Source organism: Castanea sativa, chromosome 3 (assembly GCF_040712315.1).
Source record: "Castanea sativa cultivar Marrone di Chiusa Pesio chromosome 3, ASM4071231v1".
Classification (NCBI taxonomy): domain Eukaryota; kingdom Viridiplantae; phylum Streptophyta; class Magnoliopsida; order Fagales; family Fagaceae; genus Castanea; species Castanea sativa.
In genome coordinates this window covers 38,956,651-38,983,871 of record NC_134015.1, presented here as the reverse complement: position 1 = coordinate 38,983,871, position 27,221 = coordinate 38,956,651, and the positions used below count along the sequence as shown (strand labels likewise).

At 36.1% G+C, this 27,221-nt stretch overlaps 1 protein-coding gene across 2 annotated transcripts; it reads right to left on the bottom strand.

The window, feature by feature from the left end:
- Nucleotides 1-1,444: 1,444 nt before the first annotated feature.
- Nucleotides 1,445-11,077, bottom strand: LOC142627737 (uncharacterized). Of its 2 annotated transcripts, none has more exons than XM_075801602.1 (11): nucleotides 10,721-11,077; nucleotides 9,915-9,977; nucleotides 9,719-9,792; nucleotides 6,836-7,684; nucleotides 6,586-6,679; nucleotides 6,363-6,506; nucleotides 5,463-6,254; nucleotides 3,103-5,358; nucleotides 2,883-2,958; nucleotides 2,131-2,279; nucleotides 1,445-2,047 (listed from the first exon to the last, which is right to left on the bottom strand). In XM_075801602.1, the coding sequence occupies exons 1-11, from the start codon at nucleotides 10,794-10,796 to the stop codon at nucleotides 1,710-1,712; spliced, it is 4,911 nt and encodes a 1,636-aa protein (XP_075657717.1). In that variant the 5' UTR covers nucleotides 10,797-11,077; the 3' UTR covers nucleotides 1,445-1,709. The 2 variants fall into 2 exon arrangements, with proteins under 2 accessions (XP_075657717.1, XP_075657718.1); XM_075801603.1 differs by having other exon boundaries at nucleotides 3,112-5,358.
- Nucleotides 11,078-27,221: the final 16,144 nt, after the last annotated feature.

Sequence of the window (27,221 nt, the reverse complement as noted above, 5' to 3'; positions counted from 1 at the left end):
ATGCATAAAGGCTTCTTCAAGTTGCCTTTTTTCTTTTTTCTTCTTCCCTGGCAGTAACGTCGCCTTTTTTTGTGGGGGGGGGGGGGGGGGGGGGGGGGAGAATGTAGCCTCTCCTTCTTTTTTTTGTCTTTTGATTTAGGCCTGGGCGTGCCTTTTTTTGTTTTCATTTTTTGGGGCTTGGGCACGGTAGTTGTATTTTTTTTTAATAACTAGACTTTTTTTTTTTACATGATTTTTTTTTAATAAATTAGGTGATTGCTAGGGACGAAACCAGAATTTAAATTTTGGGGGGCCAAAGTATAAACCCAAAAAAGTTTATAAAAATCAAAACTAACATCTACTCAAGCTTTGTTAAATTTCATCACGTTCATTAACATTATGATCTCATATTTTCACAATTTGGACTGAATACTAATTTAATCAGTGGTAATTTTTTGGAATATTGTTTGAAAATTTTCATGAATTGAGACATCAACACTAAAGGCAATGTTGCATTATCAGCTTCAAATTATTTGTAATTTTTTCTCTTTTAAAAAATCAAATATTATAGATAATTTTTCCATCATTAACAATTCAAGTAAAAGTTTCGTTATTTCCATATTATATAGCTCTATCGTTTCAAAATTTAGTCCAAAAAATAAACCAAACAAACATACCCCACAAGCTACAACAACATTAATGTTAATAAAATATTTTCTAAAAATAGTTAATTAATTCATAAAAATAAACCTACAAACAAGCATTAGTATCCACTGCACACATTTGATCATAGTTCCCACGGGTTTCATATTTTTGGATCAATATGCAATGGGCAAAAGAATGTTGCAATTTTCTTTTTAGTTTTCATGGGTTAAAATGTAAAGATTTTGAAGGAAGAGGCCAAAAATATATTTTTTAGGGGAAATTTTTGTATATAATGTTTTTTTTTTTTCAAAATTGGAGGGGGCATGGCCCCCTCTTAAGGCCGTCCCTGGTGATTGCTCTTTTTTGTGGTTATTTGTCACTGTTTTATTTTAATTGGACATCAATCTTTAATAAAGATATATAAATAAATTTATCTAAATTCATTTTTTTTATCCTTCTACCTTTTCACTCCTAACCAAACAAAAATGAGAGAATAAGTTTTTTTTTTTTTGTTCTCTCACTATTTTCTATCATCTCACTTTTCCGCCCTTTTAACCAAAACCAAACAAAATGTAAGGGAGGATTGTGGGTTTGCTAAAGAAGGCAGTTCTATTCTCTTTCATACCCAAAGAAACTATTTTTTTTTACAAAAATCATTTCAGATTGACCACATTTTTCAACCGTCAAAAACAACCCAAAAAAAAATAAACGTTCCTAAATATATTTTACCAGTGGACCTAAATTTAGGAAACCATTATGCTACGAACCATAACACATCAAGTGAGCACAGAGAGGTGAAGAGAACTGCCACTTCTGAAGATTAGTGTCAAAACCAACTGCAACTACATTCTTTCTCAAAATATACAAATCTACATAACCTGAATACTTTCCTTATGGACATTGTTAGTCTGTACAAAATTGTCATGATGCTGTAAACTCTGTAAAAATTCATTTTGGCCTCTGCCGTATCATCATTTCACGGGGAAAAAATTAACGAATTTTAGACGCTTTACACCAAGGGCTTTGAACCTATACAACTTTTTAAGGAATGAACATATAGAAAAAGAAAATACAAATCAAAAGGGCTAGTCCTCTATGCGTTGAATTTCACCCATCATGATGCGATTGCTGGTGACTTTGAAACCAAGAAGAGCAGGATCAATTTGCCTTCCTTTTTTACCTTTCTTTTTGCCACCTCGGCCCCCTTGTGTTCCATCTGTTGTCTCTGAAAATCCTGTTGTTGATTGAGGCTCTGCCGGTGCACTTTTCTTTGCGTTACTCTTCAGCATATCTATAAATGATGCCTCTGAAACATCAGCATCACCAAAAGATGAAGTACGCCGGAAACGCATGTCTTTCTTGCCAGATGCCATGATGTCCGAACCTTGGCTTAATAAATTCACCCCAGGTTCTCGTCTTCCCCCTGAAGATTTAGAAATATAATCATATTATTAATTACTTTAACCAGGAGAAGAAAAGTGTACAAGGATTTTGAGATGTCAATACCATCAGAAGCACCACTAGAAGAAATTTTCCCTCTCACAACTTGATCTGAGACCAGCTCAGACAATCCTTCCTGTGATGACGATGGGTGGGGGACAGGAGGACGTCTCAGCAAAATATTATTGTCTTGCCCTTTTAATGGAACAGGCACCCTGGCAAAAGGAGGTCAAACTAAGCAATGCATGATACAATAATAAAGCAGTTGTTCAGAATTAAACTGTGGAATAATAACATCACTGTCTCATCTTACATGATTCAGAACAAGAAAAGTATAAAACATGAAAAATAAAAACCAGCAAGCAAAAGACAGATTATGAGAACCTAATGGGGTTAGTTTTGACCACCCTCACTGAGGTCCATCATCTTCCTACTCTAAAAGAGTGACATATAACAAGTATTAAAGAAAAGTTCTCAAAGACTGTGTGTGTGTGCACGTGTGTGTGTGTGTGTGTGTGTGTTTTTTTTTTTTTTTTTTCAATAAATAGCAAAATCATGCTCACACCGTCCCATATTGTTGGACTTCCAACCCATTTTCGGATAACCCCAAAATATGATCATCTTTGAAAAATCAATGAACATAATATTAATAACTTTCCTAACTTACCCTTTACCGTACTTAAAAAGTCAATAACCCTCTTTCACTAGAGTTTAAACTAAGGAGAGTAGTTTTAGAAACTTACATCTTTTTAAATGAAAGAGAATGCATTAAATGAGGTTTTCTTGAAAAGTTGGCATTCTACACAAAGGAAACTTACCGCTCTTTGGAAACTTTGGAAACCTCCTCCACAAATGAATTACCAATTTTGTCACTGTAGAATCCTGTTTTCCCACCTGAGAGCAAATTCAGTCCAAAAAAAAAAAAACCATTATCAATACAAGCATAGCAAATTCAGGAAAAATATATATAAAAAAAAAAATCACTCCAATATGACCATAACGCAGGGCATACAAAGAAATAACTAAGAAAGAATTTACTCGCAGTACCAATTGATGACTGCCTGCTAAGGGCATTAATCAAAATTTCCCCACGGTCTAGAGCAGCCAACCGAGCTTGCTCAACCAAGCCTTCCTGAATCTCGAAAGCTGGACCCTTCATCACACCCTCACTTTTAGACCCATGCTTCCTCCCCTCAGCCTCAGAGAAGTCATTGCTCATAATCGACTTGCCGATCATGTTAGAGTTTGTATAAATTGCCTGACCAGTCTCATTGATGCCTGCCAAGCGCAATTCTCCCTCAACCAATGATCCAGAATCAGATCTAAATGGCATTATTTCATTGCTCTCCAAACTGGCGGCCCGCTCATCCTGTAATGGTTCACATGAACTAGAACCATAAGAACCCACCGCAAATGTGTTATCCAGTCCTGCTTCTCGGTCTAGACAAAGAGTGAATGGGTGATCTGAGGAGCTTAACCCAGAATAAAGGCCAGATGGTGCCCTTGTTTCCTTACCCACCTCCAATGGCTCAGTAGATTGATGACCTGATTTCTGATGGAGCAATTCCATCAACAATTGTTTTGACTTCTCATCATTAAACCCTTCTGACATCCATAAAGTTGGATCTTTAGAAGGCATTTTAACTTCTGACTCCCTTTTCTGACGTTCTGGATTGATATGCAATTGTTGAACCCGGGATTCTATCCAGTCATTCTCTAGCTGCTCATTGTTCTCAGGCCAGCGGCCCTCAATTGCATCCAATTGAGGGCCATGAAATTGGTTGGGAATCAAAGGATGATGGGGATTATGAGGGTGGATGCCAGATGAAAATGTACCCACTTGACCAGCAGATTGCATACGTGCACTTGATTCCTGCATATCCAAACCATGAGCACGAGCCATAGCTAGAACATCCAGATTCATCCCAGGAGCACCAGCAGGCATAGAAGCTGACCGCTCAAATGGCAGTGAGCCCGGGTCATAAAGACCTTGCCGAAGCCGCTCCTGAAATGAAAGATTCCTTTCAAGGTGATTCAGCTGCTCCTCATGGGATGGCCTCTGTTGTCGCTGATAAACATCCATTGGGCCAAACCCTGAAGAGTGAGCTCGGTGAGGACCAGCATGAGTCCTGAGAAACTGATCAGATTCATCTGCTGGCCACATAGAACCAATATGCCTTTCTCCTTCAATATTAGTTCGCTGCCTCAATCCCATTGACAGCTGCCTGGCCTGCAGCTGGTCTTGTTGAAGAAGCTGTTGCTCCAATGACTGCATCTGTCCATGCTGTGCACGTGATATAAGCTCATATAAATCTCTCTGATGATCTTGTTGTGGCATATGACCAAATTTAGCTTGCATAATCTGCTCTAAAGATGGTTCATTATGCCTCGAAGGATGATGAGACCGTTGTTGCATTTCTTGTAGAAGAAGCTGCTCTAATACAGCCTGATGATTGGCTCTGAGAGGATCAACATGTGACTGCCCAAGGCCAGGGTCATGCATTTGACTTCGAAACAACTGTTCAAGAAGCACCTGCCGGACTTGAGATTGCTGTTGCTCCTGCAAAAGCTTTTGCTCCTGCAAAAGCTTTTGTTCCTGCAATATCTTTTGCTCCTGCAAAAGCTTTTGCTGTTGATGAAACTGCTGCTGTTGATGCAATTGATGTTGTTGTTGGAACTGAATTTGCCGCTGCTGTTGCAGCTGAAGTGTCAAAAGATGATCCAAATCTGGTGCAGAACGATTGGCCAACTGTTGGTGTAAAAGATTCTGAGTAGGCACATGTTCTAAAACTGATTCATTTATGTGTGCATGAGGAGACAACATAGATCGTTGTTGGAGTTGCTGCTGCTGCTGCTGCTGCTGCTGCTGCTGAAATTGTTGTGCCATAAGCTGCTCTGCTAAATCAAAATGGTTGGATTCCTGTTCCATGAGTGAGAAATGACGAGCAGCCATGGCATCTTGATACAAGTTGGGGTCAACATGAGCATTTTTCCTATAAACATCAGGCCACATCTCTGCAGCAAGAGCTGGATCACCCATAGCACCAAATGGAGCAGCCCTTCCCATGGTGGATGGAGTGGATGACTTTGCATGTTTTGTATGACCTTCAAGCTCAGACCAGAGCAAGCCAAAGGGGTGCAACTTACTATCATTCTGAATTGGTACACCAGGTTCTGTCAATTCATTTGGAAGAGAAGGGTGGCTGATAGGATTGTCTGTAGAATGACGACTGCTCCCAGAAGATTTTGCAATAGAATATCCCTTGTCTGCAGGTCTTCCAGGAAACACAATTTCTGAAGGGGGGAAAAACGAAAATCATTCATTAGTAAGATTGGAAAGGAAAGAGACACTTTTTTTTTTTTTTGAAAAAAGGAAACATTAATAATAGGAAATAAACCTTCATCTTGTGTAATGAGCTTATGGAAGCTTTGACCCTCAGAATGTGGCAGTTGTAATGAAACTTCAGGCTCAGATACTCTTGACTGAACATGCTGAGCTGAAAGGCTGTTAAACTCAGTCAATGTCGGGCACAGGTCATTTACTGAAGATGAATTAATTTCCATAACAGAAGCAGAAGCAGGTAAACTAGTGTCCAACTGTTCCTCAAAGGCACCACAATGTTCTAGCTTAGAGTTTGGTTCAGTGCTATTGTCATATCCGTCTTTGACTTTCAGGTAAGGCAATACCTTACCCAATTCTTGGAAAGGTGTTCCTTCAGGAGCATCTGCCAAGCGGACTGGCAAGTCTGTCCCAAAGAAACCTTGTTCAAACCATAAAATGATGTCAGCCCCAACAAATGGCCCCTGGGTCACCCCTTGAGGGTCAACGTAGTACAAACTTAACTCCTCTGGTGGGGCTACCATATCCAAGTCATTTGCCTGACTGTTTCTACTTTGATTCTGCTCAGGAGAGGGCACAACAAAGAGAGAATTTGAATCATCGGGAAGTTTGGGTCTTAGGTCAAATGAAGTGGAAAACTCAATGCCATCAAACTGAACATGCTTGGCAAAATCAGAATCCGCCATCTGCCATTTTTCACCAATATTCATCTGAGAAGCACTATGCTGAGCACCATCAATCTCTGTGGCACCACAGACACCATTACTTTCTGAAATTATTGGGGCTAATCCATCTTCCAACCCATTGATTGCTCCAGTAACATTATCTTCTGCTTCTTTAATATATTTTTCTGTAAACAAAGTACATTTAGAATCTTTAAGAAATAGAATTAACTAGTAAAGTTTTATAAAGTGGTTCAAAATATGAGCTCCAAATGCTAAGTTAAACAGTAACTCACCATCTACCACATTCCTCTTGGAACCATATTTCCACAAGGTACCGTCATCGTCAGCTTGATATACATCATCAGTTGCAGCTTCATCATTGGGAGTTGGGAGTAGGATACCCTGATTTTGCTCAGTGGAATCTAAGTCTTCAACACCTATACAATGAATGTTTTTAAAGATTTAGACCAAGAATACAAGCAGAAATTTAAAGCATAGCATTTGAGCTGAGAATACCTGTAACATTTTCAGTTGATCTCCCCTTTCTATACAAACTGTACACCATCCCGCTACTAGTGATCTTTCCCCTCCGTATATCACCAAGGATGGCCTGTTAGCATCACATGACCCAATTACAAGGCGGAAAAGATTTTAGAAAATTATACAAAAAAGAATGGTTTTGTTATTACACAAAATTGACATCACTTATAAAAAAGAAATGCCATCAGAAGAACAAGAATATTAAATACAGGAATTCCATCATTACCTCCTGTTCAGCATCAGGAGCAACAAAAGCCAATGGTTCTATAAAGCCTACTTCAGTAATGGGGGCTAATTCCTCCATATCATCTGGCATAATTGTAAAAGATGGATCAAGCTTTTGCCTCCGATATATGTCAAGAAGCTTTCCCCTTGGGTAGCAAAAAGAATCAACAGAGTGGCTTGGTCTCCCCGGGACACTTTCACTTTTATCTGCAGCACCAATGGGACCAGTAGATGAACCCCTCCCAACAACATTTGACCTCCCTCGTCCAAGGGTAAATCCCATGTTTGAACCCTCTACTCGTCCTCTCTCAAGTCCAAATCCAGGTGCAGCACGGTAGGCATTTGAACCACCAGAATGAATCTCCATTCTATGGCGTGGCCTCCATTTATCACGAGAATCAGAGTCACGCTCAGAAACTGAACGGTTGCTACCCACAAAAGATTGATTGTCATTGTGAGCATCTTCTTTCTCCAGATCTGTCCTCTTCTCAGTCCGGGATTCCTTATCTTTGTCCTCAGGGCCCCACCTCGAAGACCATTTGCTATCACGCCGTGTTTCATGCCCAGAATTACGACCATCATGCCACCGATCCGAAGTAGGCAATGCCCTACTCTCGACAGTTTCTCTCATTGAGATATTGTCAACACGGCGCTCAGCCTTCCTACGATCTCTTCTACCACCGAGTAAGCCAGTTTCTCTTTCCTCTTCACGCCAGCGGCGGCTAATTTCACTGTCAGCAGCAGTCCTCCTCCAATCCTTTTTGTCCTCAGATCCATCCAGACGCCAATTGTCTTTTTGATTGGGATCAGTAGGGTTTCCAAGAGACACTGAAGTTGGACCACGCGTTTCCTGTCAACAATGAAATTACACTAAATATATAATTCCTTATGACTGAATGTCAAATTGTGAATCTCCAAATGAACCTTATCATACTGTCATAAGATGAAAATACTAAAAATCATAGAATGAATGAGCAGATAAAATATAAATTGAAAATCAGCTGTCTAATAAATTTCAAACATCATAAAAAGTTCCATCATCAAATTGCTGAAATTGCTTTAAAATTCATGAAATAGGACTGGCAGGTGGATGAGTATATAAACACAATTTATTCTGTTACAATAAACACTGATCACGGACTCCACTTGAATTGGAAAGCTGAGGTATAAGGGCAAGAATCAATTGAAAAGAAGGAACAGACATCTGGCATGGTATATCTGGTGGCCTCCCCCTTAGAGGACAATGAGAGAATAAGCCTGTTATGGTACCAACTTAAGGACAGGCTAAGAGCCTAGCTATTATACCAAAACAAAGGTCTATGTCTAGACACAGAAGAGAAATCAAACAAATCATATGCTTTCTAAAAGTAACCATTTAAGCAATACCAAGTAAAGAATAAAACGCTACTCATTATCTTCATTGTACATAAAATTGTATGGAGTAGGAGATCAACTGAACTCAAGCCTTAATCTCAACTAATTGGGGTTGGCTGAATGGATCCTTTTTCACCACTAATTCTATCTATACTATGTCCCTGTTTAATTATTTTTATAAGTTTATTTAAAAAGAAGAAGTAGAAGCACAAGAATGGAGGTACATGTCCCGTACACGAGATAACAAATTAAAAGTTAAATCCTAAAATTACAAATATCTAGGAACTACAATAAAGAACAATTAAGATCCCCAATGTTCTTAATCCAATCAAAAAGTGATTTAAGGGGAAAAAAATGCTTCAATTGAAGCAACGGGTATTTAACCCCTTCAAAAGACTGAAAATTGTATTCCATCCAATGGACCACTTGAGACAAAGAAAAATAGTGTTCCAAACTTGGTCACTTAGAGAGTCCTTTGTATAATCCCTGTGTGCTTGGACCTCAGCCCTTTTCTTGTCTTCTTTATATTAATGGAGTTCTTTGTTACTGATCCTCAAATAAAAAAAAAAGCTTCCCTCACTCTGATGGCCCCTAAAATCACCTCCATCATTTCCCATTTACCACATGACCATGTCTTTCCCTATAATTTCAACCCATATCATTTGAGGCATCCCTTTGCCTTTTTACTTGTACAATAATATTAAAGTTCTTTCACTCAAATGTTCCACAATTATATTAAAGTTCCTTCACACAAATGTGTTCACAAGCTTCCAAATCACATCCAAACCATGTCAAATTGGTGTGACCCAACCTTCTCACAAGTAAAAATTAGGATAAAAAATCAATGATAAATATAGTAGGTAAAAGTTACAGAACTTACAAAATATCAATTTTCACAGATCAGACAAAATGTGCACCAGTATTTGCACTTAATTTTTCATCGCTCTCCTGTTACTTGAAATTGAAATATGATATACAAAAGGGAAGCTGCAGCCAGCATACCCTAAGATGCATACTCCAAACTGAAAAATGCCTCTTAAATTTGAGACTTTTACCTGTGCAACTCTAAGTTGACAACTACTTTACTGTCCAGATTTATGTTATTTGAACAGCCATAAGGCCAAATATATTCTAATGCCTAGGAGAATATCTGATGATTAACAGGTAACTAAGAGCAAGGCATATATGCACTTTGGACTACAGCTGTGGGAAGTAAGCCTCTCAGTTTCACCTTAAAAGTTCAGGAATATATGACATACATGCATATGGCACAAAGCCTAAATCCAGAACTACCAAGAAAAAAAAGGAAGGGTGGGGAGTTACTGAAGTAAAAACAAGATTATATTATAATAATAATAAATCCTCTAACAGACATCCAATAAGAACATACAAGTACAATTCCACAGCAAATAATGATATAAATAATTGCTATTATTTTATATTTTAAAATATGTGAAATATTAACCAACAATATAGATACAAAATAATAGCTTAAGTTCATCTACTATACCATCTTAGGCTCAGTCGGTCTGGCATAAAGCCACTGGGGAGATAGCGGAATGCTGCTTTCTGATGCTGATTGATCTGCAATAATGAAAATTAAAAACATCAGACCAAAAACAAGAGACCAAGTAATAGCAACAAACATGGATAGGCCTCAATAGTTCATCATTTCACAGCAAACGAATCAAACAATACAACGGTACCTTTTGACTCATCAAGTAACCCCATAAGCACCTTATCCTCATCATTCCCACCAGAAGCTTCCACTGGCACATTATGAACATAGATTAAAGCACAAAAATAAATGTTAAAGCTTTCATTTTCAATGTAACAAACATAGTTCAGCATACAAGCAATCCAATAGAGAAAATAACTAACAAAAAACTTTTGCTGAAAGATAAAAAGAGCCGAATCGGGCACTAAAAAAACACTCCAAGCACTGAACCCAAGATCTTCATAGCTCTAAAAATATGAAAGCTAAAAAAATCAATAACTACATTCCCAAATCACGAGCACGAAATCAACGCAAATTCCACTAAATTAAACCGAAACGAAGTGACAAAGAAACTACCTTTACACACAATTTCAAAACGAAATTATATGCAATACATGCAAATTCCTAATCCCCGCATAAACCAGAAATTGAAAAAAAAGTCAATCAATCATATAACCAAATTCAAAAACAGATAAAAAGACGCGCTTTGATCTGAAGTATGAGCAATAAACAGAAACAAAAAAAATGTGAGAACAAAATGGAGGAAACCCTAACTGACGAAGCTGAGGTTGAAATAAAAAACTGAAAATATAACAGTGGAGCACAAGGAATTAGAGATGGTTTCAGATCAACAAAGCCCTAAACCTCGCATCGAATCCGCATCTATCAAATCCATCAAACACGTACGCAAATCGAGAAAAAAAAGAAGAAGAAGAAGCACCGATAAACATTGAAAGCAAAAGAATGAAGTAAAGAGCGAGAAGAGCGTGGTGAAGTAGTAATAGTAGGTAGCACCTTTAGCGGACCAGGAGTGATCGGACGGCTTAGATGAGAGGAGATCGTCTGGTAGATCGAGCTTGCCTTCCGCCATATCAGAAATCCAACGGTCGCCGAGTCACGAAACTTGAGAAAGATAGAGAGAGAGAAAGATCTAAGAACACACTCACTGGATTAGAGAGAGAGCTCCAAGAACACACGGAGCCAAGAGAGAGAGAGAGAGAGAGAGAGGTGGTTGTGAAATTGGGGATTTTTTGGAGTTTCAGGGAATCTAGGGTTTGGGAAATCAGTGTTTGAGAGAGAGAGAGCACTTGTGCAGAGAGAGAGAGACAAAGAAGAAAAGGGTGAGAAGAGAGTTTGGGTGGTGGTCAGAACAGCCAAATCAACTAAACAAGTAAATATGATTTCAACAGCTTGCTTTGCTTATTCAACAATACACACAATTTCAATTCCCCCTTCACCATCTCCTGCTGTTTTTTATTTTCTTTTATAATCCTAAATCTAATATAGAATTTCCTTTTACTCAAAAATAGCATATAGATAATGGAATTTCCTTTTATTATAAAATTATTATTATTTACTTAACCCTTAAAAAAAATTAGTAATGGATCACAAATTATTTTACCGCGTTTTTACAAAATGTTAATATAATCAATTTTCTATTAATTTTTATTTAGATCCGATATTAATATCACTTTTTTATTTATTAATAATCACTAAATACATTAACCATTTTGTAAAAAATTTATATCTCTAGATTATTCTTTAAAAAAATTGCTTTTATTTTTTAAATCTTTTAAAAACTTGTCAAGGGAAAAAGTCTTGTGAAGGTAAAGGCGTAAAGGCTCTTGGACTATTTTTGATGTGAGTCAACTCGGCCCAAAGCAAAGATAGTGTTCATCAGGTCTCTTTCTCCATGTTTTGCTCTTGGACGCCACATACATCTCTAATCGGATTCTTACAGAGGCTCAATTTAATGATAAAACCTGATAGAGTTTTAATCTACTTATTATACAAAAACATAGTAGCTTTAGATCTGAACACTACCTACCAAAATAATGTGATTCTATTTTATCCTTGTAATGCACTCTATGATTTCATTTAATTTTTGAGTTTTATTTGAGATCAATTACAACTAATCCTTCTCATTAAATAAAAAAATTACAACTAATCCTCCCATCAAAAAATTTTAAAAAAAAAATATTACAACTAATCGTATCACATGTATTATGTACTCTTTAGATTTTTTTTTTTATTAAAGAAAATTTTCTAATTATAACATTTGAAAGTTATGTATTTTGATGAAAAGAATTATAACTTTATTAAGATAAAGATAAATTCAATACATCATGAGCCAAAACCAACTCAATAATAAGTGGATCATCCTCTGCCCAAGTTACATAACTAAATAAATCCTTGGCATATTGAATATGCCCCCATTTATTTTCGAAAGTTATGTATTGAACCAATGACATAAAAATAACAAACCCTTAAAATAAACAATATTTAAACCCTCCAAATGGATAAGTTAACAATATTTATTAAACTCCTGTTTTAGGGATTTAAAAAATAAAAAATGAAATATCATTTGGATCCCTCCATTTTGGGTCACTTTCAATTTAGTTTCTACATTTTGATAACAATCAATTTGGGTCATATTATTTTCAACTTGCAAACAATTTAGTAATTACCATTATCTCACTAATGAAAAATTATTATATGGCACACAAATTACACAATTGGCATACTTAAAGTTTTTGTTTTTTTTGTTGAGAAAATGCATACTTAAAGTTGACTTGACTAGTAAAATAAAATTTAAAAAAGTTTGATTAACATTTAAAATACCACATCAGTATTTTAAGGAAAAAATAATAAAAATTAGAAAAAGAAGCAAAAAATAAATTCCTCAATTGAAAAAATAGAAAAAGCTTACTTGCAATTCTTTCTTTCTCTTTCATGGCAACCAAACACACAACAAATCAAACACTCAAAACCTAATTTCATAAAATCTTCAACAACAAATCATGAATTTTAATCACAATAACAAAGTCTAGATAAATATACCATAAATCAAACAAAATTTCCCTTTTTCTTTTCAATTAATTTTCTTACAGTTTCTTGGTAACCAAACAAATTGCAGTACCCAAATCTACCAAAAAAATTGCAAACAAATCTACCACTAGTCCACCACCCAACCACCATCGTTTCAACACCCAACCACCATAAAGCAAAACCACCACCTTCGAACCAAAAAGACCCAAACAATTCAAATTGAGGGATAATCTAGACCAGCGAGATAGAACTCAACATTGGAATCAAAGTCTCCATCATCAACTCGAAGCAACAACACTCTCTATGTAGCGCCGATACTTTGGCAATGAAAGCTTTGTTTTCATCATCACTCAATTCGACTTCAACACCGTCCAATAAAATTAAAATAAAAAAATAAAGAAAACAAAAAAATATTTAAAAGAAAAATATTTTTAAATACTAATGTGACATGTTTTGCCATCAGACCAATAAAATTTAGACACATCAACATTATATTTATTCATTTTATATTAGACAATCCAACAGTGCAATTCATGTGCCGCATAAGCATTTTTCGTTAGTGAGATAACAACAAAGACTAAATTAAATGCTACGAAAATATATAGATCAAATTGAAATGTAGAAACCAAAATGGTATTTTTGCCTAAATTTGTTTTTCTTGAAGGGTTTGACTTACCTCCAATACTTTTTTAACTAGACATGTCTTTTTGTTTTAAATATACAATGGCAAGTGGTAGTGAGTTTTAATCTCCACTTTTTATTTAGTTAGTAGGTGATGTGGCAATTTATCATCAAAACAAAAGGTGATTCCCTTTTAAAAAGTTTTGGAAGTAAGTCAAACCCTTTTCTTGAAACCATTAAGATATAGCAAAGTTAAACTGGTTATACCCAATTTCAAATAAATAACACTCCACCCCCCAAATGATCCAAATAAATGAAATACGCCCCCATTTTCCACCATCTAAATTATTAAAATAATTTACTCTTTGTCCCAAAAAATAATTTTTAAAAAGGGGGTGGGTGTTAATTATTTTTATCATTTGGGGGCGAAATGGCATTTATTGAAAATCGGGTGTAATAAGTCTAATCATACTATATGTCAAGGGTGTAGGGGCATTTTACCTTCTTTTTTTTATAACAAGATAGAAATTTTACTTTAGCCTAATCTTAAGTATATATATGTGTGAAGCTCGCTCCTGGAAACTTGAACCCAGCCATTTCTAAATCTTAAAAATCCAATCATTCACAATTGACGTGCTAAATCTTAAAAAGAAACAAAAAAAACAATATAATTAAAAGAAAACAAACAAACAATATAAGACTTGGTACTTCTAAACCCACCTCAAAAAATCAAGTTCTCAAAGCCCACTTTGTCTAAGATTTCATGTTTTAAGAAAATGTGTGTATATATGTGTGTGTGTGTGTGTGTGTGTGTGTGTGACCAGCTTATTGCTCAAGGGTTAAAATGGTAATGTTAACAGCAAATGATATAAATGTCAATTGAATCGTTAGATAAATAAGAGCTTAATTTCAAACATCATTAGAACTCCTAACTATTAAAGGGACTAATCATATGAAAAATCGAACCACCAAATTAAAACTTTAAGTCAAATCACATTATTAGAACTAGGGTTAAACACATATGATTAGTAGTAATCTATAATATATATATATATATATATATATATATATATATATATATATATATATATATGTTTGATTCTGAAGAAAACAGAGTCAAAAGAGAAGCCTATAGAGCCAACCACACCAGAGAGCAAAAGGTAAAAGTCTTATATATATATATAAACCGAAGCCTCTGAAGCTCTCACAATTTTCCACATCACATTATTAGAACTAGGGTTAAACACATATGATTATTAGTAATCTATAATATATATATATATATATATATATATATATATATATATATATGTTTGATTCTGAAGAAAACAGAGTCAAAAGAGAAGCCTATAGAGCCAACCACACCAGAGAGCAAAAGGTAAAAGTCTTATATATATATATATATATATATATATAAACCGAAGCCTCTGAAGCTCTCACAATTTTCCACATCAGCAAAATATTTAAATAAAATTATCATCTTATTTAAATAAAATTATTTTTGTTTAGTCCAAACTTAACAATGAGTGAAATTCTATCTCTCTAACAAGTCCAACTTAAACTCAAACTCATCATTATCATTTTTTTAAAACAAAATTATTTTTGTTTAATCCAAACTTAACAAGGAGTGAAACTCTATCTCTCTAACAAGTCCAACTTAAACTCAAACTTAAACATTAATAATTTATCTCCAAATTTGTGAGCTTAATCATGAACACTATAAAAGCAAAGCAAACCCCAATATATATATTTTTGGGTAAATTCCATTAACCACCCCTGAGGTTTGGGCTATAATACCAGTCAGGTCCAAGACATTTTAAAACTAACCAAATTGGTCCATAAGCCCAATTTAGTTCCTAACACCGTTAGCCCACCCGTTAGTGATTTTCTTCCTCTCTCAAACTTGTCTCTCTCTTTCTCTATGTGACTTTCTCCCCTCTTGACCCGTATCTCTTATACCTTAAATCTGCTACAACCAAAACACAGTCATACACAGTAACAAAACCCAAAATTAAGAAACTCAAAAAACCCACCAACAAACCCAACAACAATACCACCACCATATTGGAGCCCAGCCCATTACATGAATCAAACAATCACCACGGATCAATACGGTGGGAGATCGAATCGCGGAGAGAAGAACCCGAAGCATGCCGAGTTTGATTTGTTCCTCTCCGAGCCCCCTGGACTTACACACCAAATTGATAATCTTGTAAACAATATTGGAATTGGAATTGGAGTTGGAGTTGGGATTGGGCCGATCAATCTCAACCTTGACGAGGTTGAGGGAGAACAATTTGAAGACGAAATCGAGAGCAGGCTCGACGACTTTGGCATAGCAGGATTTGAAAGTGAGAATGATAGGTTGGAGATGGATTCGAGCTTGTCCAAGACAGATTCGCAGGTGAAGACGCACTTACAAAACCCAAGCTTAACAGTGAGTGGGTACAAAGAGAGTCACAGAAATAAGAGAGAGATGGGCTTGAGAGAGGAGGCAAGTCTAAGAGGGAAGAGGTAGAGAGAGGGGGGGCTGATCTGATAGAGAGAGGTTGATTTGAGAGAGAGAAAAGGTGGAGGAAGAAGAGGGAGAGAGAGGAGGCAGCTACAAATTAGAGAGAGAGAAGAGGTAGAGAAAGAGAAAGAAGAGTAAAATGGCTAACGGAGCCTAATGGGGTTTAGGGATTAAGTTGGGCTTATGGTCCAATTTGGTTAGTTTTAAAATGTCTTGGACCTGACTGGTATTAGCCCAAACCTCAGGAGTGGTTAATGGAATTTACCCTTTTTTTTTAAGCCAAGTAGAAGTATGAGCTCTTCTTATATTATATTCTTCTTTACTTTGTTAAAAAAAATATTTTATGTATTTTTTAAAAAGTAATTTTCGTTTATAAACCACCAAACTCTCTTTAGCCATTTTTTACCAGATAAAAAAGCTTGCAATAATTGAAATTATTCTTTTGAACGTAACTCATCTTTCTCTTATATTTTTCTATTGTTTAGTCATATATATATATATATATATATATATTTTTTTTTGTTTCAATAAATTCTAAGCAGTGAATCATTTGATTCTTTAACTTTTTTTGGTCTTTCAGAAGTCTTAATATCTAAATTTTTGAGTTATTTTTTTGCAATATCTGAAACTATTTGACAAATTTTTTGTAAACCATTGCACGTTCAAGTAATGACTTCTTCATCAAATTGTAACACAAATTGAAGTCATACAAGAGCAAATTATGCAATGGTGTATTTTTTATATAATTTTTTATAAAATTATTTTAGTCTACCTTACAAATAGGTAAGTTTTCGTGCATAGCACAGGTTAGCAATTAGTTAACATTTTTTTAGTAGATAGCAGTTATTAATTATGATTGTTTCAAAAAAGAATTAATTTTAATCAATTACATGTCAAAATCTTATTGGCTTAAGCTTATAGACAAAATATATAGGTTTATTTTTAGAGTTTCTTTGTCGCTAGTGAAGGTTAGACTCTCTAACCTCTCCTAAGCTGTAGAATTGTCTTGTCCCTTTTGTTGAAAAATGTGTCTTTTGTTCCTTAGCGTGACAAGGTCACACAAAGTTTTGTTGGGTTTTCTTCCTTTGGGGTTTTGGGAAACACTTTTTTTTAATTATCTTTCCATGGAGTATCTTACTAAGCAGTGGATGGGGCTCTCTCTTTCACGTAGGGAAGGACCGAAGTTTCGGCTGCATTAGGAACTGGCTAAATATTGATGCAATAGCAGCAACCTTTAAACCTCTGTGGCGATCAAAGAATGGCTTTAGGGTAATAAACCTTGGGAACCATTTTGTCCTCTTTACTTTCAACAATAAGGCAGAAGTGGATACTATACTGTCAAACAAGCCATGAAGTTTCGACAAACACCTAGTGGTTCTACAACGTTATGACAAGGATTCCGAGGTGGAGGATACGCCTTTCAACTATACCCACTTTTAGGTTCAAGTGCATGGTATCCCAATACATTTTAGGAATAAATGGGTAGCAGAAGGCCTATGCGAACTTGTGGGAAAGGTAGCGACCCAAACAACATTCCAAACCATGGATGGAGGGGGGTTTATGCAAGTCCATGTAAATGTTGATATTTCACTACCTTTGTGTTGTGGTCAAGTGAGTGCTCTGGATGATGACAAAGAATAGTGGTTATCCTTTAAGTATGAACGGCTTCCCAACCTTTGCTACTGGTGTGGTTGTCTGACCCATAATGATAGAGATTGTGATTTGTGGACGGATAGCAAGGGTACTCTAATTGAGGCAGACAAATAATATGGCCCATGGATAAAGGCTCCTTTTACGGGCTACCACAACACAGTAGTTACAGTCCTTGGTTACTACGTGAAAACGCAACCTCGACAGACTGGCAATTTTTTCCCTAGGACATCTGGACAGCCACCAAAGACCACCACACCGGCACAGAATCAGACCACCACAGCTCACCCCAAAAAGGTAACCGTTGAGAGTGGGAAATCCTCCAATTCAAATTTGATTGATCCTTTCCTTACTAAGAATACCACAGCTAACTCACCTCATTTAAGTCCAAATTTTGTGCCACATGATACACAAGACCAATTTCATTAACATCTAGAGGAATTAGACCGTGACTTAAGGAAGTTTGACTAACTTGCTGAAGATAGTATCGATTAGGAAATCCCACCAATCAAAAAACCCTCCTGAAATCACTCCTTACCCTTTTCAAACTCTACCCATCCCAAAAAATTCTCCCAGTTACCTAACCTATCTCCATCACCCACAACAAGCCCAACACATCCATCCCACGTATCTGACCCGATCTTAACACCCTTAAACATTTTCCACTAAAAAGTACAAATTGGAGGGCACCACAATTAATCCTCTTCCCCAAACCACATGGAAGCGTATACCAAGGATTGATGGCCAAGATGCCTTGGGTAAGACAGAAGTACTGGGGCAAAAACATGCAACTACTCTCTCTTCTCATCAACATAAGTTACCTAATAAGAAACATGTAGTTTCTCAGCTTGATACGGACAACACACAGATATTGGTGGAGGTTGGTTCCTTTTTTAAGGACATATTTTATGTAATTGGCTAATCCTTTGACAAAACGCATTTTACTTGTAATTGGGTAGATCTAGGATGTGTTTAATACTTCAAGAAACATGTTGTTCAAGTAAAGTATTAAAGCCATGAAGATTGGACCAAGAAACAATTGAAGAATGATTGTTCATTAAAGCTGGACAAATTCCAGATAGCTCTCGACAGATAGCTATCTATCGAGATTTAATGAGTCTCGATAGCTCTCGATAGATTCTATCTATAGAGGTCTCGACAGCTGTATCTATCGAGAATTACGAAAATTAGTTTTTCAGATCTGATTTTCGGCCCATGCTTATGTATTTGTGTAAGGTTTCTTTTCTCACAACCCTAAACATATATAAGGCTTATTTTAAAGGCCGTCACATAAGAAAATACAAGGAGAACACATGCAAAAGGTGACTAATGCTTTTATTCTCTTTGAAAGAAGCTACTACGTCTTTGCGCTTTAGAGTTTTGTAACCAAGTGCTTCTTGATCTTCATTGTTGATGAAGTGAAGAACTTTGGAGCTAACATTCTTCTTCCTCAAGTTGGTGAGTGAGTCACGTATTGGGATTCATTGCAAAAGAACTAGTTACGTACCGGGATTCGTTCATCAAAAGGGTGGCATTCATATATTGAAGAGTTTAGAGGTTCTGAAGCAATAGAAGGTTTCTGCTGTAAGTTCATTTATGAGGATTGTAGATTCTAGGGATAAAGATTTTGTACTAGATCTGAAACTTCTCTTTACTATAGTGAATTGCTTTTCGGGAAGATTTCCACTCAAGTTTTTTACTATGAAACTAGTTTGTTTTATTGATTTTCCTGAGTCATCATATCTTGTCTTATTTAATTTTCTGTTGTGCATGATATTGACATGATATTGATGTTTGTTTGTTTTAACAAGTTTTATACATAATAAATCTAATTAACAGCTTGAGTTTAAAACTTGTTAATTCTAACAACCGGGGTCTAAATTTCCCAACACCAGCCCTACCAGAAGTAATGAGTCTACTTGTTTAGAATTGTCGTGGGTTTGGGAACCTACATACAGAAGATTATCTTGCAAATATGGTGCGGGCAAAAGACCCCTCTATCGTGTTTTTAGCCAAGACATAAACAGATAAAGCAAGGTTAGAATGGGTACAAAAACGAATTCAGTTTAAAAATTTGTTTGAAGCTCCTAGAAGAAATAAAGCAAGAGGTTTGGCTATCTTTTGGAAGGAAGATTTTAACCTCGATGTTAAGACATATGTGGTTCACTTGATAAGAACATATGTCATTCTTTTATGTAATTGGCTAATCCTTTGACAAAATGCACTTTACTTGTAATTGGGTAGATCTAAAATGTTTTTGATACTTCAAGAAACAAGGTTTTAAGATCAAGTGTTAAAGCCATGCAAGTCTGTCCAAAAAACAAGCTGAGAAGTGCTCTTCATTAAAGCTCGACAGTTGGCTCGACAGTTCTCTCGACAGCTACATCTATCGAGCTTTAAGAAGCTATTCCAGCCCTGTGGCTTGACAGCTGCTTGATAACACCTCGACACCTCTAGCTGTTGAGATTTAAAAAAAACAGTTTTTCAGTATTGTTTTGATTCTAATCCGTGGACATGTCTTTGGGCCTTTTTTTCTTATAACCCTAGACATATAAAAGAATTATTTTAAAGGCCGTCAAAGTAAGCACAAGTTACACAAGCATTGAGCAAAGTCTGTTCAAGCAATTTGTGACTGGAGACAAAGTTGCCCTAGTTCATCTCTTTGTGAAGAAGCTGTTGTGTCTTTGCATCATAAGGTTTTGCAACCAAGCATCTTCTTGTTCTTCATTGTGAGGATGAACTGAAGAACTTTGCAGCCAACATCTTTTTCAAGTTGGTGATTGAAGTCGCGTACTGGGATCCGCGCAATTGGTTAGTCACGTACTAGGAGCTGTGCATTGAAAATGAGAGATTGTCACTACAGAGCAAGTCCAATTGGGTATTGGGGTAAGGGTTCAACTGTAGGTTGGTATAAGGTACTGGGATTCATTTGCTTGTAATCGCTTGTTGTGATAATAGTGGATTTTCGGGAGTGGTGACCTTAAAATCACCCGGTGGAGTTTTTGCCTTGGAGGTTTTCCCCATTCATAAACAAATCACCATGTCAATTTATTTTCCGCTGCACTTTAGTTTGTTGGTGATTTGTTTGTGCTACTACGCGTTTGTATGTTAATTTGATTAATTAATAAACTTGGCTAATTAATCAACTTAATCCTTCACAAGGTGTCAATACGTTTTTGGTCTATCACTCGACATTGAAACTTTCTCACATTACCATATTGACACCACAATTAATAAGAATAAAGAAGATGAATGGAGATTCATGGGCTTCTATGGTGACCCCGATACACAAAAACAACATGAAACCTGGGCAAAGCTTAGAAGTTTCAAGAACATGGTTGCTTCTCCTTGGCTATGTACAGGGGACTTCAATGAGATAACTCAACAATCAGGAAAAAAAAAAAAAAGGCCAATCTAGGCCACACAATCAAATGCAACCCTTTAGAGACATATTAGATGAGTGTGGCTTCATGGACTTGTGGGTTTCCCCTTCACTTGGCACAAACACTTTGCAAGGTATACTATATGGGAGAGGTTAGATAGAGCCGTGGCAACCAACGAGTGGTTTTCTATGTTCCCTAGGACACAAATCCACCATGTGGATGTCATAACTTCAGATCACAAGGCCCTCTGGATTACCCTTGAAGGTATGGATTCTAGTTTTCAAAAACCTTTTCATTTTGAACATATACGGTTAACTGACAAAGGCTGTAGTGATACAGTGGAGGCAGTTTGGAGGGAACCGATAGCAGACCTATGGGATTTAAGGGTGCTAAAAAGGATTGACAAGTGTGGACAAGAATTATCACAATGGAGTAAGAAAAGCTTCGGCAATGTGAAACATGAATTAGAGAGAGAAAAAAAAAAACAGCTATAGCAAGCCAAGAGAGAGGTAGTCAAAACTGGTAATTCTAGTCGCATGAGAATCCTAGAATTTGAAATAAACCTACTTCTAGATAAAGAGGTAAAGATGTGGGCGCAGAGGTCCAAGGTTATGTGGCTTAAAGATGGTGGCTGAAATACAAGGTTTTTTCACAGCAAGGCCTCTCAACATCGTCGCCGAAATTACATCAAAAACCTTTATGACCACACGGGCAAATGGTGTACTTGGCCAGCACAGGTTACTACTATAATTCTGAACTTTTATAAAGACCTCTTCACATCTGCAAACCCGGACTGCTTTGAAGAAGTTTTGGAGGTTATTCCTCAGGTTGTAACACTTGAGATGAATGAAAAACTCACCATGCACTTTACAATTGAAGAAGTTGAGATTGCTCTAAAACAAATGGCGCCTATGAAAGCGCCAGGACCCGATGGTATGCCACCCCTATTCTATAAAACTTATTGGTCTTTGCTTGGTTCGGATGTGTCACACTCAATTTTACACTACCTTAATACTGGGTGCTACCTTCATCACTTGGACACTCTTTTATCACCCTAATTCCTAAGGTAAAAAATCTGGAATATGTGAACCAATTTAAACCTATCAGTTTAAGCAATGTCTTTTATATAATTTTCTCTAAAGTCCTAGCAAACAGGTTGAGAGATATAATGCCACAGCTTATCTCTAAACACTAAAGCGCTTTTATGTCAAAGCGCCTAATTTCATATAATATTTTGGTGGCTTTTGAAACTTTGCACTATATGAGAAATCATACCAAAGGGAAGATGAGGTTTATGGCTTTGAAGCTTGATATGAGTAAAGCATACGACAGGGTTGAGTGGGCTTATATGGAGAAAGTGTTGGAGAAAATGGGTTTTCAGGATAGGTGGGTGAAGTTTATGATGGTATGTATTACCACGGCATCTTACTCTATTTTGATAAATGGAGAACCCTATGGTGAGATCACCCCTACAAGGGGATTTCGTCAAGGCAACCCCCTCTCCCTATACCTTTTTCTCATGTGCACTGAGGGGTTGCATGGCTTGATAAATAAAGCAACCAACAACGGAGATATCAAGGGTGTTTCCATTTGCCGAAATGGGCCTAAACTAACCCACCTTCACTTTACAGATGATAGTTTAATTTTTTGCAGAGCTAGAGAAAGTGAATGTCAAAGCTTGCTAAATATCCTTGCTAAATATGAGAGAGCCTTCAGTCAGCAGATCAATCGAACAAAGACCACTTTGTTTTTCAGCAAGTCCACAGATGCAATCATGCAAATAGTGATCAAGGAGATGCTTGGAGTATCAATCATCCAACACTATGAGAAATACCTAGGCCTACCTTCACTTGTTGGCCGAAAAAAAAAAGGAGAGTTTCACCCGTATTAAACAACAGATTTGGAAGAAATTACAGGGGTGGGAGGAAAAGTTTCTGTCACAAGTGGGGAGATAAATTTTGATCAAAGCAATGGCTCAAGCTCTCCCCACAAATATTATGACATGTTTCAAATTACCGGTCACCTTATGCCATGAGATTAAGTCATTGATTTGTAGATTTTTCTGGGGTCAAAGAGGAGATAGTAGGAAGATACATTGGGTGAAGTGGCAAGACTTATGTAGACCAAAGACACAATGAGGTATAGGCTTTAAAGATCTCTCAATTATAACGATGCTCTTTTAGCAAAGCAAACATGGCGACTACTTCATGATACTCAATCATTGTTCTATCGAGTCTTCAAAGCAAAGTTTTTCCCAAATTCTATGATCATGGAAGCCAAAAATCCAAGCAATGCATCGTATGCTTGGAAGAGTATGCTCAAAGGTAGAGAAGTGATTAAGAGGGGGGCGACATGGAGAATTGGGAAGGGAGATTCGGTCCATGTCTAGGGTGATAATTGGCTCCCTATTAACACTGACCCAAGGTTATTTCACCAAGACCTAATGGTGGAGAAGTTGTCCTAGTAAGGGAATTGATAGATCCAGTCTGTAGAAAATGGAGGGAGGACGCCATTGATGGGGTTTTTTACGAGTTTGAGGCCTCCATCATAAAAAATATCCCCCTATGCCGCTCCATCCAAGATGATGTACTGATCTGGCCCTTTAACCCAAATGGAGAGTACTCGGTTAAATCGGGATACAAGTTCTTACAGGATTCTCATTTGCTGCAGCAACATGGTCCGTCAACCACTAAGTCCATGAAACCATTGTGGAAAAAAATCTGGACCCTTGGGGTGCCAAATAAAGTTAAACACCTAGTGTGGAGAGCATGCAAGAATTCAATTCCTACTAAAACAAACCTGGTCCGACGCAAAGTACTGGATGATGACTTGTGTGACGCCTGCAAACAACACCAAGAGGATACTGTACATGCACTATATTAATGCCTGCTACTAGAACCGCTTTGGCGCAAAACCCCCATATGGAACCACGGTGCTCTCAAGCAGAGCACCTCTTTCATTGACATTATTGATTTTATTTTTGCAGGTGATAAAGACCCGGAGCTCTTTACCTCAGTGATTTGAAACCTATGGAATCTTCGAAACAATTCGATTAGGAAAACCAGCTTTGCCCCTGGACAAAATTTTGGATACCACTCTTGAAAGATGCCTCGAGGCCCTTTCCTCTGACTAGCCAAATCTACCTCAAGGAAACCACCAAACAGCCACTTGGTCCATCTTGGAGAAAATAGCTACAAATTCAATTTTGATGGCGCCACCTTTGCTGACACAGGTACTGCAGGCATGGGAATTATCATCCATAACAATGAAGGCCTTCCTATGGCATCATTGTCACAGAAAATTCAACTCCCAGCCACAGTCATTGAAGTCGAAGTCCTTGCAGCACGACGAGCACTTGAGCTTGCCTTGGAATTGGGCTTTGACAACGTGATACTCGAAGGTGATTCAAAGGTCCTGTTTAAAGCTCTAAAGCATGGCAGCAACAGTTTAGCACACTATGGGCACCTTTTGCAAGACATTTTATTTCTTAGCTCGCATTTCTCAGTTGTTGATTTTTCTTTTGTACGGCGACTAGAAAATAAGGTAGCCCACTCTTTAGCAAGGAAAGCAAATTCCCTCATGCATATGACTGTCTGGATGAAAGATGTGCCACCAGACCTCTTAACTGTACTACAGGCTAATTCAAATGGCCCCCCTTAATAATATGATATGATTTGTTCTTTCTCAAAAAAAAAAAAAAAAACAATTAGTCTTCCCTTAAAAGTATAATGTATTTTCAGTGGAGTTTGTAATGTTCCTTTATTTTAAAACCACATTTCTTCTCCCTATTCTCAAAAAAAAAAAAAAATAATCACAACTACTCTTATCACACACTATTTTTGAATGTGCGTGGTTGAAGTTTTATTTATTTATTTATTTTTATAAAGAAATTTTTATAATTATTCACATTCAAAAGTTATGTATTTGTCCAATGATATAATTACAGCATATGACAAACCCCTAAAATTAAAAATTAAAAAAAAAAGTAGAAAAAAAAAAATCAAACTTTAAGCCATCAAATGAGTTAATAATATTTCATCGTGCTCAAGTAAAGTAAAAGTTTTAAAATTTAAAATTCTAGTCCTTCACAATTCACATACTCATAAGTTTTTTTTTTTTTTTCAAAGTTAAATAATATAAGACTTGGTACTTCGTAAATAACCCTTAGAAAATTAATTTCTCAAAATCCACTCTGTCTTAGATTTGAAGTTTTAAAACACACAACTACTGATTTTTTTTTTTTTTAATTTTTAAAAGGTGTAGACACCTTATTTTACAAGAAATTTCAATTCAATTCTCAACAATATAGAATTTCTTAAACGAGTAAAAAAATAAATAAATCAACCAAATCAGCTAATCAAGTAAATTTTCGATTCCTTCTAAAAAAAAAAAGTAAATTTTCAATTCCAAAGTTACTATTGCTTATCTTGTTGTTCAGTCGAACATATGTTAGAGGATGAATCTGTGTTTGATTCGATGAAAAATATTTTCAAATGAAAATATAAGAAATTATTTTTATTAGTTTTGGCTACATTTATGAAAATTCTCCAAACAAATGCTATGGAAAATATATTTTATATTAAAAAAAATCATAATTGAGAATCGGCAGACACTAACGATAGTGGTTGACCACCAAAAATCGGGGACATTAGCGGGTGGAGGTTCAATTGATAAATTTTAGGTGGCAGACAAAAGGGTTAAGGAGTGGAGGGTCAGTTGATAAATTTTGGATGAGGTGGAAAATGGTTTTTGAAATATGAAAACGTAAACCAATATCTTTCAAAAGTGCCTTTATTTTACGATTAACCTTGGTATAAACCTATTCCAAGTTAGTCCCTTTGAGTTGATTGCTCTTAAGATAAATGGGTTAAAGGTTTTTTATTTTTTATATTTATTTTTTTAAAAATAAAAATTTTACTTTAACTTAATCTAAGTGTATATATGTGTGAAGCTCATTTTAAAAAACTTGAACTCCAGCCCTTGCCCCCTACACCCGGTAATTACTTATACTTATAGAGTGACTATCATGTCAAGGGTGCACAATGGTATAAATGGATTAACATTTAAACTAGGGATTCTGGTTTCCAAGTATGATATTCCCATAACCCCACATTGGTTTTGTTTTGATCTCCTATCCACTAATGCATTCCATATACACTAGTGTTGTGTCGAATTTATGAAGAAGAAAAAAAAAAAAAGATAGAAAGAAAAGAAAAAGAAAAAGAAAAAGAAAAAGAAAAAGAAAAAGAAAAGGAAATTGGCCTGTGACATATAGCTTTTATATAAACATTGCCTTACACTAGTGGTCTATCTCTTCAATGGTTGAGCCTTCTGGTATAACATTGATGTAGCAACCTAACACATCTATTGTGGGGCCATCTAGTACAAGGTTTGATTAATTTTCATGAACGCCTAGCCTAGGTCTTCTATTGTGATGTATGATATATCTTACTTTCAGCAAATAATTATTTGCTTCTTTTTGTTAAAAGCTTTGTAATTCAACTGACACCTCTTGATATTTTCTACAAAAATAACTAAGGTTCAAATCTCCCAACTCCATTATTGTAATTATCGATTTTTTTATTTATTTTAAACACTATTTGGTTCTCTTTGAAAACTTATTCATAAAAAAAAATTTTGTTATTCCTAAAATTCATAATAACACCAAGGGGAATGCATATTAGCTTAACGAAATAATTTAATGTCCATCAGATCTAGTTAGTCCCTTTAAACCAGAAGTAACAATCCCATAAGTTAGTAATTAACTTATAACTCAATGACATTAGTTATTCTCTTTTATGAGAACAACTAGGGTTAAATCCCCCTTTCTTATTGTATTCCAGAGGTTAGTAATGGACTTATAACTCAATGACATTGCTTGCTCTCTTTCATGAGAAGAGCTAGGATTCAACTCCCTCTTTCCCATTGTATCCCAGAGGTTAATAGTGGACTAATAACTCAATGATATTGTTTGCTCTCTTTCATGAGAAGAACTAGGGTTCAAATCCCCCACTATCAGAAAAATCTACAATTTGGAACTAGATTGGAACTAGAAACAACGCTATGATGTTCCTTTTTTCATTCCACATATCCACAGAACTACGAAAGAATGTGTAAATCCATACGTGGACAAATCAATAAGCAAAAATGAAAAAAAGGCTCTTTTAGCACCATTTATAGCAGATATCTTAGTAAAAGTAATGACATTTCCTCAGTGACTGATGCATGAAAAGATCATAACACAAAAAAAAAAAAAAAAAAAAAGGATAAATCACAAGAAAACGGAAGCAATAGGAACTTG

What these genes read in the sequence shown, in the direction of transcription:
- LOC142627737 (XM_075801602.1), bottom strand. Translation starts at nt 10,796, where the DNA reads ATGGCGGAAGGCAAGCTCGATCTACCAGACGATCTCCTCTCATCTAAG. An exon ending in GTTACTTGATGAGTCAAAAG is followed by an intron (nt 9,793 to 9,914) that starts GTACCGTTGTAT and finishes TCATTATTGCAG; the next exon opens with ATCAATCAGCATCAGAAAGC. An exon ending in GCTCATTACACAAGATGAAG is followed by an intron (nt 5,359 to 5,462) that starts GTTTATTTCCTA and finishes TCCCCCCTTCAG; the next exon opens with AAATTGTGTTTCCTGGAAGA.